The sequence below is a fragment of the Nannospalax galili genome, unplaced genomic scaffold, assembly GCF_000622305.1.
Source record: "Nannospalax galili isolate Female #2095 unplaced genomic scaffold, S.galili_v1.0 scaffold238, whole genome shotgun sequence".
Taxonomy (NCBI): domain Eukaryota; kingdom Metazoa; phylum Chordata; class Mammalia; order Rodentia; family Spalacidae; genus Nannospalax; species Nannospalax galili.
The window spans coordinates 3,575,045-3,588,749 of record NW_008341888.1 but is presented as its reverse complement, the minus strand read 5'-3'; the positions used below and the strand labels follow the sequence as shown (position 1 = coordinate 3,588,749).

The 13,705-nt window shown below is 39.9% G+C and overlaps 1 protein-coding gene across 8 annotated transcripts in view; it reads right to left on the bottom strand.

Moving 5' to 3' along the window:
* Abcb7 (ATP binding cassette subfamily B member 7) overlaps positions 1-12,409 on the bottom strand; it is a 155,323-nt gene extending 142,914 nt beyond the window's left edge. For 4 of the 8 annotated variants that reach the window (XM_029565687.1, XM_029565689.1, XM_008837678.3 and 1 more), the window contains exon 1: positions 12,202-12,401. In XM_029565687.1, coding sequence (XP_029421547.1) covers positions 12,202-12,393 — 192 coding nt within the window. In that variant the 5' untranslated portion in view covers positions 12,394-12,401. Of the gene's footprint in view, positions 1-12,201 lie in introns of all 8 variants that reach the window. The other 4 variants (XM_029565688.1, XM_008837679.3, XM_029565691.1 and 1 more) reach the window with 2 other exon arrangements.
* Positions 12,410-13,705: the final 1,296 nt, after the last annotated feature.

Sequence of the window (13,705 nt, the reverse complement as noted above, 5' to 3'; positions counted from 1 at the left end):
CTAAATGGAAAGTGCCAGCACAAAGTATGAGCAGAACCGCCTTGGTTTTTGTTTTTCTCTATTTCAGTAGTCAGTTTATACAGCTTCGGATTTACTATAATAATGTTTTTTGTACAGAAATATAAGTATAAATAGTTCTTGTTAGGCAAAATCAAATGCAAAATGTCTGCATTATGGAGTAAAAAGAACCCAATGAAATGAAAAGGAAACACTGGGAAACCTCAATTCCCCCAATAAAGAAAGAATGAAAAGCCTAGTTAAATCCGAAAGTAGAACACTTCCAGAAAAGCTTCTTAAACATGGTAAAGAATTTTTTATGCTATTAAAAAAAATCACTGGAACATATACAGAGATGTTAAAATGTATTACCAGTAGATAAAACAAATTGAATTTCAAATAAATTAATATATGAATATAATGTATTTGAAAAGGCTGGTTCACTAATTGAAAAACTTGGTTGTTTTTCTATTGTAAAAACGGGTAGATTAAGCTGCCCCTGTATCTACAATAGCAAGGTGAAGTTTGTCTTCAAGCCTAACCTCCTAATCCATCCTTTCTCCAGAGATAAATATTAGCAGTTTAAAGTATATCCTACCTTTCCATGCTTTGATTCTGTGGCATGCACACATGTGCACATGCACACACACACACAGACACACACAATTATAGCTGAATTGTGCCTGCCTCTCAGATTCACAAGTTGGGAGTCCCAATAGGCCAGTATCCAAATGTGAATACATTTGGACACAGTCTTTATGAGGTAATTAGTGTTAAATGGGGTCATTACATAGGCCGTAATCCAATATGACTGTCCAGTAGTTTCATAAGAAGAGATTAGGCCATAGACACACATAGAAAACCATGTGAAGACAAAAGAAGGCATCTACATGTTAAGGAAAGAGACTCAAAAGAAAGCAAACCTGCTAACACTTTGATCCAATTTCTGAGCCTGTATGTGATACTTTTTTATAGCAACTACCGCAAACCTGGCCCCATACATACACACACATACACACACACACACACACACACACACAGTTTTTTTTTAAGTTGTTAAGTCAATACAGTTAGAATTGCTGAAGAGAGTTCATACCTGGCAAATATAGATACACTTCAGTACGAAAATATAACAATGACCGATTAAAGTACAAGTCACTCAGAACCAATAAAAATAATGTAATAAGAAAAAAATGTAATAAGTAAACCAAAATAGAAGAACTGACTTCTCTTTTCTAATCTTTTAAAAACTCAGGTTTGAAAGTCTACCCTCATAAAACATCAGTGCTTGAGAAACTACACCCCCTAGAATACACTTTCTTCCCTCTAACAATAATTTCCCCTCCGGAAAAAGTAAAAAAAAAAAGATTGATCAGAAGACTAATGAACATATCAAAATATTGCCTGCAGGTAAAAATCTTTACAAAGAGTAAATTTTATGTCTTACTCCTCCTCAAAGAAATCTATCCTGTAAGTTTTTTTTCCTTATCAAAAGATGCCTACCAATAAAGTCTATCAAAAATTTTAGGACAGCTGATGATGTAACTCATTTGCAAACTATAAGGCCCTGGATTAAATCCCTGCACTAAAAATTGTTGAACTGGGGGAATGAACAGCAGGCCCCAACCTTATCTGAAGAACCACTGGCAGCTGATTACTGCTGGGTGAGGGACGGCTGATCTTTAAGGGAATGACTCTAGATAGACTGTCTAGACACCAGTGGATGAACTTGCTCCAGGAGATGTCTACATACAAATGCTTGACTAGATAAGCCTTAACATATATGAGAGAATGCATGAAATCTGGTGGAGGGGACTGTGGGGAGGATGGGTGGGGGAGGGAGTATAAAGATGATTATGACGTTTTGTAGGAAATGCACAAAAATTCAATCAAAATATACATTAAAAAGGTTTTAGGATAAAAAGTTTATGTGCTTTAGTATTCAAATGGATGCTATCCCACCATGGTTACTGTACACCTAATGACAGCAATGCCATGGAGCGCGAGAAAGTGAGGGTTTGATTCCAAACAGTGCTGAAGTAAATAGTATTTATTCTTATGTTAAATTATGTTCATTTACGTCTAATTTGGCTTAGTTATAGGCTTTCATCATTCATTTTGCAAAGACTTTGAGTCCCTTCTACATGTAAAATATGACCAAATTCTGTGTTAGAAAAAAGATGACCAAAATGTAGTTACCTTTTTCACATAAAATCCTCTCTCCTCTACAACACACACGATAGTTACTTATAGGAACAAGTATTAACAGGCATTCAGATGAGGAAAAAAAAAAAACTCTTAGAAGCTTACATGGAATGATACCTTGGAATAAACTGACCCTTGGACTAAGACTTAAAGCAAGCAAGAATGAGAAAAGGCATTCCAATTCCAGACAAGGAGACATGGCAATCATAAAGAAACTGAAAATAAACAAGATCCAGGTAGGGGAGAATACGTGTCAGAGAAAGAGTTAACAATATAGCTACCAAGATAGCTAGCTGGAAGAGTTTAGGGTCTTTTTTTTTTGTCTTTTTGAGACAGGGTCTCCCTGTAGCCCTAGCTGGCCTGGAACTCACTATGTAAACCAGGCTGGCCTTGAACTCACAGAGATCTGCCTGCCTCTGCCTCCCAAGTGCTAGGACTACAGGCATGTGCCACCACACCAGGCTCCAGTTTAGTGTCTTAAAAGCCAAGTTAGACTATAAAGATCACAGAAATTTACAAGCAAGGAAGTGACCTGACAAAAGTTGTGCTTGAGGAAGGGTTATATGGGAAAAATTAAAGTGAAAAGGGCAGAAGAAGCCATCGCTACTACCTTCTTGACAGACCAAATGACACACTAATACAAGACTTAGAAAGCATATTTGCTAACGAGTTACAGATCCTACAAAGGAGTGAAAAGAGCAAAAGTTTCATGCAACAGATTTTAGGAAATGGGAAAAAATGAAACAAAATACCACTTTCGATGGGTAATAATCTATAGTGTATATAATTTTTTTATCCATTCATAAGAAAATACAATTTTATACAATACACATTGTTTAAAAAAGAAAAATATCACCTTTGCAAGAAACTAAATATTTACCTTTTAAAATTACTAAAATCTTAGTTAATTAAAAGACCTACCTGCAAGAACAAGGAGAAAATATCCAAGGAGAAAATACAAAATTATTTAAGAACTAGGATTGTAGATATTTTTACTACGTTATTATTAAATGTTGCTTCACTTGATTATAAAAGCAAAAACGTAATAAGGATAATAACAGATTTGGAAAAAACTTTAGAGGTCTGGTAATCAAATCTTACAAGTTCACAGTTACATTTATTAATTTACTTATTTATTTGTTTGTCTATCTTACATGTCTTTGTGCTCAGGTGCACACACAAGTACTATGGTGCATGTGTCTATAAACTTCAGAGGAAAACATGCCAGTCATTTCTCTCCTTCCACACTGTGGGTCTTGCAGATCAAACTCAGGTCATCAGGCTTAGCAGCAAGAGCCTTTACTTGTTAAATCATCCTACCAGCCCTTAGTGTACAGGATGTAAGTTTCAAGGGAACAAATTATCTAAGTTAATTAAGGCTAGAAAGCATACTTAGAAGTTCAGGTGTTCCATCCCACTGTTGATTCCACTACACCATGTTACATCCTTTTTATTCCATTAATTGTTTTATCCTCATCAAATTTTAGAAATCAAAATCTTTTTTAAATTATCTGTATTTTGTTTACCATAACACCTGCTTACTACTACCTCAAGGCCCCTTTTAATGGGCTGGCAGGATGGCTAAGTGGGTAAAGGTGCTTGCTGCCAAGCTTGATGACCTGAGGTAGATGGCCAAGATTCACATGGTCAAAAGAGAAAACTGACCCCTTCAAGGTGTCCTATGATCTCCACATATACTCTCACACATACACACATGTGTACACACACACACACACACACACACACACAAAAGAATAAATAAATGCAAAAAAAGTTAAGGACCCCTTAATATGACTTAATATTATTCATTCCTATTTTAATTTTTTAGAGAAACAATAATTAAGAGCCACGTTGAAATCAAAACAGACTGTTCTAGCTTTGTTTTATTTTCTTTATTACTTTTATTTTTATGTGTATGAGTGTATTGCCTGCATGTGGGTGAGTGCACCACTGTCGTGCAATACCATGGAGGTCAGAAGAGGGCTTTGGATTCCCCTGGAACTGAAGTTAAGGACGGTTCGAAGCCACCATGTGGGTGCTGGGAATCGAACCCAGGCCCTCTGCAAGAGCAGTCAGTGGTCTTAACCACTGAGCCATCTCTCCAGCCCCTTGTTTTGTTTTTTGAGACAGGATTTCATATAGCCCAGGCTAGTCTCAAACTCCTGACCCTCCTTTTCTCCACTTCCCAAATGTTGGGATTACAAGCTAGCACCATCACATCTCACTCAGAATGCATTCTTAAGCACTCTGTCACTCTTATAGGAAGAACTGAATTGAGTACATCTCAGAGCTGGCGTGGCAGCACATGTGTATAATCCCAGCATTCTGGAGGCTGAGACAGGAAGATGAGTTGGAGGCTAGCCTGAGCTATACAGTGAGATCTTGTCTTTAAAACAAAAAAACACTTCCTAATAATCTTTTCCTAATTATTATAAATTATTCTTTAATGATTTTATTCTAGTATCTCCTAACACCGAAGCCAAGACTAGACTCTAACTCTCATGATCAATGATTTACCTATTTTCTCTCTAGTAGATTAGCCCATATAATGAGCTGTGATCTTGAATGATACAAAGGCAGTTCTATCTTTAAAAATACCTTTTGAAATTATGATTAATGGTTATCTATTCTGCCTCTTAGAAGCTAACATTACATACACAATGCACGAATTTATTAAAACATCACATAGTGCCTTATAAATATGTATAATTTTACTTATCAATTAAAAATCAATTTAAATTTTTAAAAAGTCTTGGGAATGGGGAGACATCTGAATTAGTAAAGTGCTCACTGTGCATGCATGTGGATCTGAGTTCGATCACCAGGACACGTGAAAAAAAAAAAAAAGCTATGTGGTTAAGAATGGTGGCAGAGGCAGACAGATCTATGATTCGGAGGTCAGCCTGGCCTACATGGTCATTTCAGCCCAGTCAGGGCTGCACAGTGAGACCTTATTCTCAAAAAAAAGAGGCATGTGGGGTGGTGTATACTTGTAATCCCAGTGCCTACAAGGTAGAAATAGGCAGATCCTTGGGGCTCACTCACCAGCCAGCCTAGCCTACTAAGTTCCAGGATAAAGAGAGACCTTGTCCGAAAAAATAAGGTAGATGACTCCTGAAGAACAAAACCCAAAGTTGATCTGTATGCGTGTTGACGCCCACACACACACACACACACACACACACACATCATTCTTGGTCTTCCAACAAAAGAACTAGGGCCTGAATATTTGAGTCCTCCCAAAATTCCTATGTTGAAACTGAATTACCTGGGTGAATTAAAAGCCTGGGCCATTGGGAAGTAATTAGGGCACAAAAGAGCAAGCCATCAAGAATATAATTAGTGCCCTTATAAATGAGGCCCCAGAGAGTTGCCTTGGCCCTTCTATCAGGTGAATACAGAGCAGAAAGTTACCATCTAAAAGTCAGAGAAACGGTCCTCATTATACACTGCATCTGCTAGCAGGGTGATCTGTGAAAAATAATGTCCTATTGTTCATAAACCACCCAGTACATAGTATTTTGTTACAGCAAATGGCTAACACTATGTGCTGGTTAGTTTTTGTGAGCTTAACACAAACTAGTGCCACCTGGAAAGAGGGATCCTCAATTGAGGAATTTCCTCCATCAGACTGGCCCGTAGATGTCTGTGGAACAGTTTCTTGATTGTTAATAACTCAGGAGAGCCCAGCCCTCTGTGAGCAGCTCTATCCCTAAGCAAGTCGACCTGGGCTGTATAAGAAAGGTAGCTGAGCAAGCCAGAGGAAGCAGGCCAGTAAGCAATATTCCTCCATGTTCTCTGCTTCGGTTCCTACCTTCAGTTCCTGCCCTGATTTCCCTCCATGTTGGATTATGAATTAGGAGTTATAACCTGAAGCAAACCCTTTCTGCCCCAAGATGATTTTGGTGTTTTATCACAGCAACAGAAGGCAAACTAGAACAGACTACTAATCTAAGAAATTATTTCTTGCATGCACATTAAATCCCTCCTCCGGTAACAGAAGTTCATATATTTGTATTACAGCCTAATGTCTCTGGTAAACTCAAGATATCCTTGAACTAGTAAAAAGTGATTTTAATTTTGTTTGAATAATCACCCTTCAGGTACTTTAAACATCATCGAATCACCTGCTGCCCTTTTAATTACATTTGGGATCTCCTAAGTAATCACTGTGGTTTCTTTTTAAAATTCACGTTTTTTTAATTTTTTAAATTTTTATGTGCATGTGTGAGTCCTTGCATGAGTTTATATGCATCATGTGAGTGCAGGAACCCAAAGGATTGGCAGAGGACACTGGCTGCCCTGGAACTGAAGATATAGTTGTGAGCCTCTATATGGGTGCTGGGAACTCAAGTCCTCTGCAAGGGTAGCCAGTGCTCTTAACCACTGAGTCACCTCTCTAGCCCCACACTGTTGTTTCTTGTTTTGTTTTGGGGTTTGTTTGTTTGTTTGGGTTTTTGTTGTTGTTGTTTTGTTGTCGTTTTTTTGGTTTTTTTTAGACAGGTCTCCCTGTAGCTCCAGATGGTGTAGAACTCACCAAGTAGACCAGGCTGGCCTTGATTTCACAGAGATCTTCCTGTTTCAGCTTCCTAAGGGCTGGGATCAAAGGCATGTGCCACCACACCCAGTTCACAATGTAGTTTCTTAATATGCATCTTCTGTTCTGAAAGTTAAAAGTGAACTGTGATCCCTGAAAGAGTCAGAATTATGTGCCTAGTACTGCTGTTATAGTCCTACTTCTGTAAATGTGAGGCCAGAAATAAAATCTTTTAACTTTTATCTAGTTTGTTAACTATCCACAGCAGTCAGAATTAGGGAAAAGTGGGAAGGGGAAACTTAGTACTGGAAGCAATCAAAGCTCCCATCCACTGTCCATGACTCCAAAGCCAAGAAATAAAAACAGCAGGAATACAAGACTATTTCTTCCTGAAACACATAAAATAAACATACTAAATAAAAGGTGGGCCAGGCCACAATGGAACTATCTCCTACAAACCAAATAGAAAAATAAGACTAGTATTTCTTTGTACATAATAAGCAAAAGGACATGAGCCAGGGAACAAAGAACTTGACATGGTGACACAGACCTATAATTCCAGCACTAGCCAGGCAAACTCTGCAAGTTTGAGGCCAGCCTGGTTTATGCAGTGAGTTACAGGTTATGCTGATATATAGCAAGACCCTGTTTCAAGTAACAAAAGGAGGAAAGAAAGGAATAGAAAGAAAAGAAAAAGAGAGACGAAAGAACATAGAGAAAAGAGGAAGAGAAAGAAAGAAGGAAAAGATCCCACATCTGAAATGAAAACATAAACTTCGTGAAGCTACTCCCCCTGCCAAACTGTGAAAAAAAAATTATAAAAGAACCACCACCCGAGACTGGATAGATGGCTCAGCAGTTGAGTACTGGCTGCTCTTGCAGAGGGCCTGGGTTCAGTTCCCAGCACTCACATAGTAGCTAGCAGTCATCTGTAACTCCAGTTCCAGGGATCTAACGCCATCTTCTGGCCTCTGCAGGCATTGCTCACATGGTTGTGCTTAGATACATGCAGGACAAAACACTCATACACAAAATAAATAATTGTTTTTAAAAAGAGCAACCACCTAGCCGGGTGTGCTGGTGCACGTCTTTAGTTCCAACACTATGGAGGTAGAGGCAGGTGGATCTCTGTGAGTTCAAGGCCAGCCTGGTCTACACAGTAAGTTCCAGGACAGCTAGGGCTATAGGAAGACCCTGTCTCAAAAAAAGAGACCAAAAAAAAAAAAAAAGAGCAACCACTTAAAGTCTATAGAAATGGTCCCTGAGGTCCAACCTGGTCTACATAGTGACTTCCAGGACAGCTGGGGCTACAGGGAGACCCTGCTTCAAAAAGACAAAAAAAAAAAAAAAAAAAAAGAAAAGAAAGAAATGGTCCTTGAGGCATAAAGCAAATGAAGTGAGATTTACTAAAGAAAATCTCCAAGGGCTCACTAAGAACAATCAAAGATGTGGGAGATGAACCAGAACACATTCCCTGCTTTCCTCCCAGGTCAGGAAGATGGAAAGATCACTTGACATTGGTGCAGAACCCCTCCCGATACTCCTAGTCCAATGCCTATCTTCCTGGGAACTGCAGAGTAACAGCACAGCTCCTGCTGTTCTCAGTACTGGCTGCTGAAGCTAAGTTCTGAGCTACTGAGTTCAAGAGGTAGGGCTCTCTTTTTCCACACACCCCCACTGGTGGGGGAAAAAGCCCTAAACCTTGGGTGTGGTGCCACTGAGAAGGAAGCTCAATCACTCTGCCCTAGGCTCTTAAAACCTTGGTTCAGCGCAACCCCTACACCTAAGGTTCAGGGAAAATCACAGAAGAGGGAGGGAGTGCAAAGATTTTTAGAGCCAGAGGACCAGGACACCTGCTACTAGATAATACATTCTAGACATTACAGGGAAGCTGCACCCATGAAACCCCCACAATATGGTTGCCTAAACAATTATCTGCATAATGACACCAGCTGACATGCCAATGTGGATGGCAGAAATTTCACAAGGTCCCACCTATAAATGAAGAGCTACAGGAAATCAATGGTTTCTGAGGAATGGAGAATCAGTTTTCTCCAGGGACTACCTCCCTGATGGGTTCTCCAATTCCAAGTGGTCAATCCTAAACACACATACAAGCAAGCGCCACTAACTGGACTCACATGCACAAGTGTGTACATGTATGTATATGTAACAATAATCAAGGAAGAGGTCACAAAGTTGGGGTGTGTGGGAGGAGTTTGAAGGGGGAGAGGAAGGGGTGGGGTGATGCAAATACAGTGCTCAAGTATAAAATTCTAAAAATAAAAAATAAGTAAATGAATGTTAGGCCTGGTGGTGCACGCCTTTAATCCCTGCACTTGGGAGGCAGAGGCAGGCTGATCTTTGTAAATTCAAGGCCAGCCTTGTTTACATAGCAAAAAAAGGCCAGTTGTGGCTACAGGGAGATCCTGTCTCAAAAAGATGATAGATGATAGATAGATAGATAGATGATAGATAGATAGATAGATAGATAGATAGATAGATAGATAGATAGATAGGAGGCAACTGCAAAACTACTCACATATTTATGTAATGTACTGTCAAAACTACAACATATGCAGAAACAACTTATTTGCTAATGACATCACAAAGGAAATGGGTGGCAGCACAGCTATACTGGGATGGGGAATGACTCCGGACTAACTCAAATACCCAAGAACAAGTGAACAGAACTAGAAATGATAAGGTTAATGTAACAAAAGTTATAAATATGTATTTCCCCTCCTTTTTTGTCTCAGCTAATCTTCGAATATTTTATTATTTATTTTTATGTTTATGAATGTATGGCCTGCTTGTGTGTAAGTGCACCTGTGTTGTGCAATGCCCATGGAGGTCAGAAGAGGGCTTCAGATTTCCCTGGAACTGGAGTTACAGACAGTTGTCAGCCGCCATGTGAGTGCTGGGAACCAAATCTGGGTCTTCTGCAAGAGCACCCAGTGCTCTTAACCACTGAACCATTTCTCCAACATTCTCAGCTAATCTTTAAAGGCATAAAATTAGGAGTTGGAGGGAGCTGTGGCTCAGTTGGTTAAGAATGCTGGCCTATCATGTCCAAAGCCCTAAAATGGGATACTCAACACTGAATAACCCAGGTGTGGTGGCATAAACCTGCAATCCTAGCACTGGGAGGAAGACACAGAAGGTCATCCTTGAACTACATAGTGAGTTTGAGGCTAGCCTGAGCTACATAACACCCTACATAAAACCATACATAAAATTATATAAATTAATAATTATGATAAGGTAGTGTTAGGAATATAACACTTAAATTCATAGAATTACGCATGAGTATTGTTTTCCACATGTCTATAAAATAAAGTTATAAAGTTATCAGAAAAACAAACATGTAGGCAAATCTTCATGACCTCCAATTTGGCAGTCAACTCAGATACAATATCAAAGGCATGACCAACAAAAAAAATTTAAATTTAACTTCACAGAATGAAAAGAACTTGTGTGTGGAACCCAGGGCCTTGCACATTGTAACTGATAAGGGACCTGTATCCAGAATATATAAAAAATTTACAGCCAGGCGTGGTGGCGCACACCTTTAATCCCAGCACTTGGGAGGCAGGTGGATCTCTGTGAGTTCAAGGCCAGCCTGGTCTACATGGTGAGTTCCAGGACAGCTGGGGCTACAGGGAGACCCTGTCTCAAAAAGACCAAGAAAATAAATAAAATAATAAATAAAAAATTTACAAAAGAAAAATCCTCAGCTGGAGGTGTAGCTGAGTCAAAAAGTATATTTAGCATAAGGCAGGCCAAGTTTAATCCCAATTAACCCCCAATAAGCAAAGGACACGAAAAAACGTATCTCAGAAAATAAGCACATGGAAAGATACTCAATATCCTTAATCATAAAGAAAACGCAAACCAAAACCAAGATATAATACCACTTCACGCCCACTTGGATGAACAGAATCAAAATCACCTATTGAAAGCTACTGAGAATGGAGAAAGAGCAACTTTCTTTCAGTTCTGATAATGTAAAATGTGCAGACACTCTGAAAATCAATTTGAGGGCTGGGGGTACAACTTAGTGGTAGTCTGCTTTCCTGGTATGCATGAGGCCCTGGGTTTGAATCCAGAACTGCACAGGAGGAAAAAGAAACTTTAAATTCTCTCTAATAGCTAACACCTGTAATCCCAACACTTGGGATGCTAAGGCAGGAGAATCTGTAAATTCAGGGTCAGCCTGACCTACATACCCTACCTCTAAAAACTAGAGAGGCAGATTTTAAAGGTGTGTTAATACATGCAGTCAGGCAGGCACATCTATGTAAATTCTAGGCCAGAGGGTCTACATAGGGAATTCCAGGTCAGCCAGTACTACACAGTGAGATCCTGTCTCAAAAAGTTAAAAAAAAAAAAAACAAAGAAAGAGAAACAAACAAACAAAAAAAAATCCTACAATCTTTGAAGGCATAACTGTATACTTCTCTTGGTCCTTACTATCTTAAGTGTTTCTGAGTGTGGGAGTACACATTAAATATTTGTTGACAGAGTCCTAATTTAAGAAATGGCTTCTCAAACAAAACTGACAATATTTTAAGTAACACTGATGAATGGTGGTGGCAATTAAACTTTTTGTCAATATAAGCAAAATATTTTTGAAATATAAGCTGAAGCTGGGCATGATGGCAGAAGCAGTTGGATCTCTGTGAGATAGAGGCCAATCTGGTCTACAAATGGAGTACCAGGCCAGCTGGGGCTACAGGGAGACCCTATCAAAAAATTACATATATATAAAATGTGTGTGTGTGTGTGTGTGTGTACAACAAATACAGATAATTTTTTTTAAACCTGTTCTTGAAGGAGATAATGGACGCCAATATTTAGAAGCACTGTAACCACGGTTACACTTATGACTTAAGGAAAAAGTCTTGAGACTTTCCAAAGTTACCTGAGCACAAAGAACCCCACTGAATAATCATGGCAAAAGATAATCAAGTTATAAATTAATTTAGAACGGTCTACGTTTTGGAAAGAAAGAGAATTATGGTTTTTACCTATCAGGGAGCATATTAATCAGCAGGAGAGTTAATGTACCAATTCAATTTGCTACTTGTTTGGAGGTGGCGTGCTGTCACCTTAAAGCGCTCTAGAAGACGCTACCTCCTACTAAGTACAATTTGAACCACTGACAATTTGGTAGCAAATTCCATGACTAACTTTGAAAGCAACCCGGTCTACCTTACACTCGCAAATCTCTACAAGAGAGTAGCGCTCCAAGTGCCCTGTGCCTGGAAGCCACGGCTCGGTTCCTCTTTGTTGTCCCCAAATCTGTTCTTACCCGCCCCCCCACCTCAAATTACTCACCCTAATTTCCTTCACTCACTGCTACTCGGAGTTAACCCTGACAATCTTTCTTTTGGTGCTCCCTGACCCGAGGTCATGAGGGCAACCTTCTGCCCGTCAGGTCCCCCTGTCCTTCACCCTACCGTTGCAAGAGCGTGGCAACACACCCGGGAGAGTCGAGAAGTCCCCGAAGCGCCGCACTGATGCGACCTCCACTGCGGACCCGAGCCGCAGACAGCGGCTAAAGGTCGGGTCAGAATCGCCGAATGCTTGCGCTTTTCGAAAGCAGCCGCCGCGGTTGCCCAGCGCCAAGAATGTATCGCGAGCAGCGCCATCTTGAGCAAGGAAAGAGGAACCGAGAGAAGAGGATTGTGGGACACTGGCGGCCTGCTGGGCCGCTTTCCCGGTCGGTCCCCTCCCCCGCGTTTCTGCCCCGAGTCCGACACCGGAAATAGCTTCTGTTTGAAGTTGCGGGAAGTTAGGTGTAGCCTCCTTTCCCCTGGGGCTCGGCTTTTTCTTACACCGCGGGAACATCTTCTGAACACCATTGTCTTTCTCTTTTCCTAGCGTTGCCAGATAAAATACAAGGTGCCCAGTTAAATGTTATTTCAGATAAATAACGAATTATTTATTGGTATGGGTATGCTCCAAATACTGTTTTGGGAGTTGTGCCAACCCTATCTTGTCTATCATTCTAATCTCTTACCTCCTGCTCAGTGCCGTATTCCATGCTCCCTATACGCCCCATACTCCGCGTGCACTAACGGTTAGGGGTAAAGTACTGAAAGATTTCTCTGGAAGGAGGCTACATCAGTGAGAGTCACCACCAAAACCCTCGTGAACACTTTTACTTTGCTGAGTATTCTGTTTGGGGGGCAGTTTTCTGTTGGTCTTTTGCTGTTCGGTTAGGTGGTTAGAGTGCACACACATACTGTAGTTCTTCCCTTTGTTCTCTTTAGAGTATCTGAAAAACTGCTAGATTGATGGGTGGTAAGTAAACACATTATGTAGTAAAGTGCATATTTAAACATGTGTTTGTATTATATTATCACCACTATAACAAAACCAAATACTATGAAAATATTTACGGTTTTCTAGGAAACAATTTCCAAGTAGAAATGTTATCTGAAATTCTGGAGTCAACAAGACAGTTGCAATTTTATACTCATTAATGCATTCTCAAACTTTTTAAAGACAGGGTCTCACTATGTAGCCCTAACTAGTCTGAAGCTCGCTAGACTTGGCTGGCTTTGAATTCAAAACAATTCACTTGTCTCTGCCTCCTGAGTGCTGAGTTAAAGGTGTGGGCCACCAAACTTGGCTCATTATCATACCTTTTATACAAGACAAGCAAGTAATTATGAACTAGATAGACGCATGAACCAATGATAAATCTGATGAAGAAAGACACAAAGACTTGTATGGCCCATGCATTTAGCTTTACTTTGCTCTGAGATTCCTATTGTACTCTAAGTTTCAAGGGAAGAAAATACTAAAATGATTTTTTAAATTTATTTATTTAATATTTTTTGTCTTTTTGGAGACAAGGTCTCCCTGTATGTAGACCAGGCTGGACTCGAACTCACAGAGATCTGCCTGCCTCTGCCTCCCTCCCGAGTGCTGGGATTAAAGGAATGCACCACCACG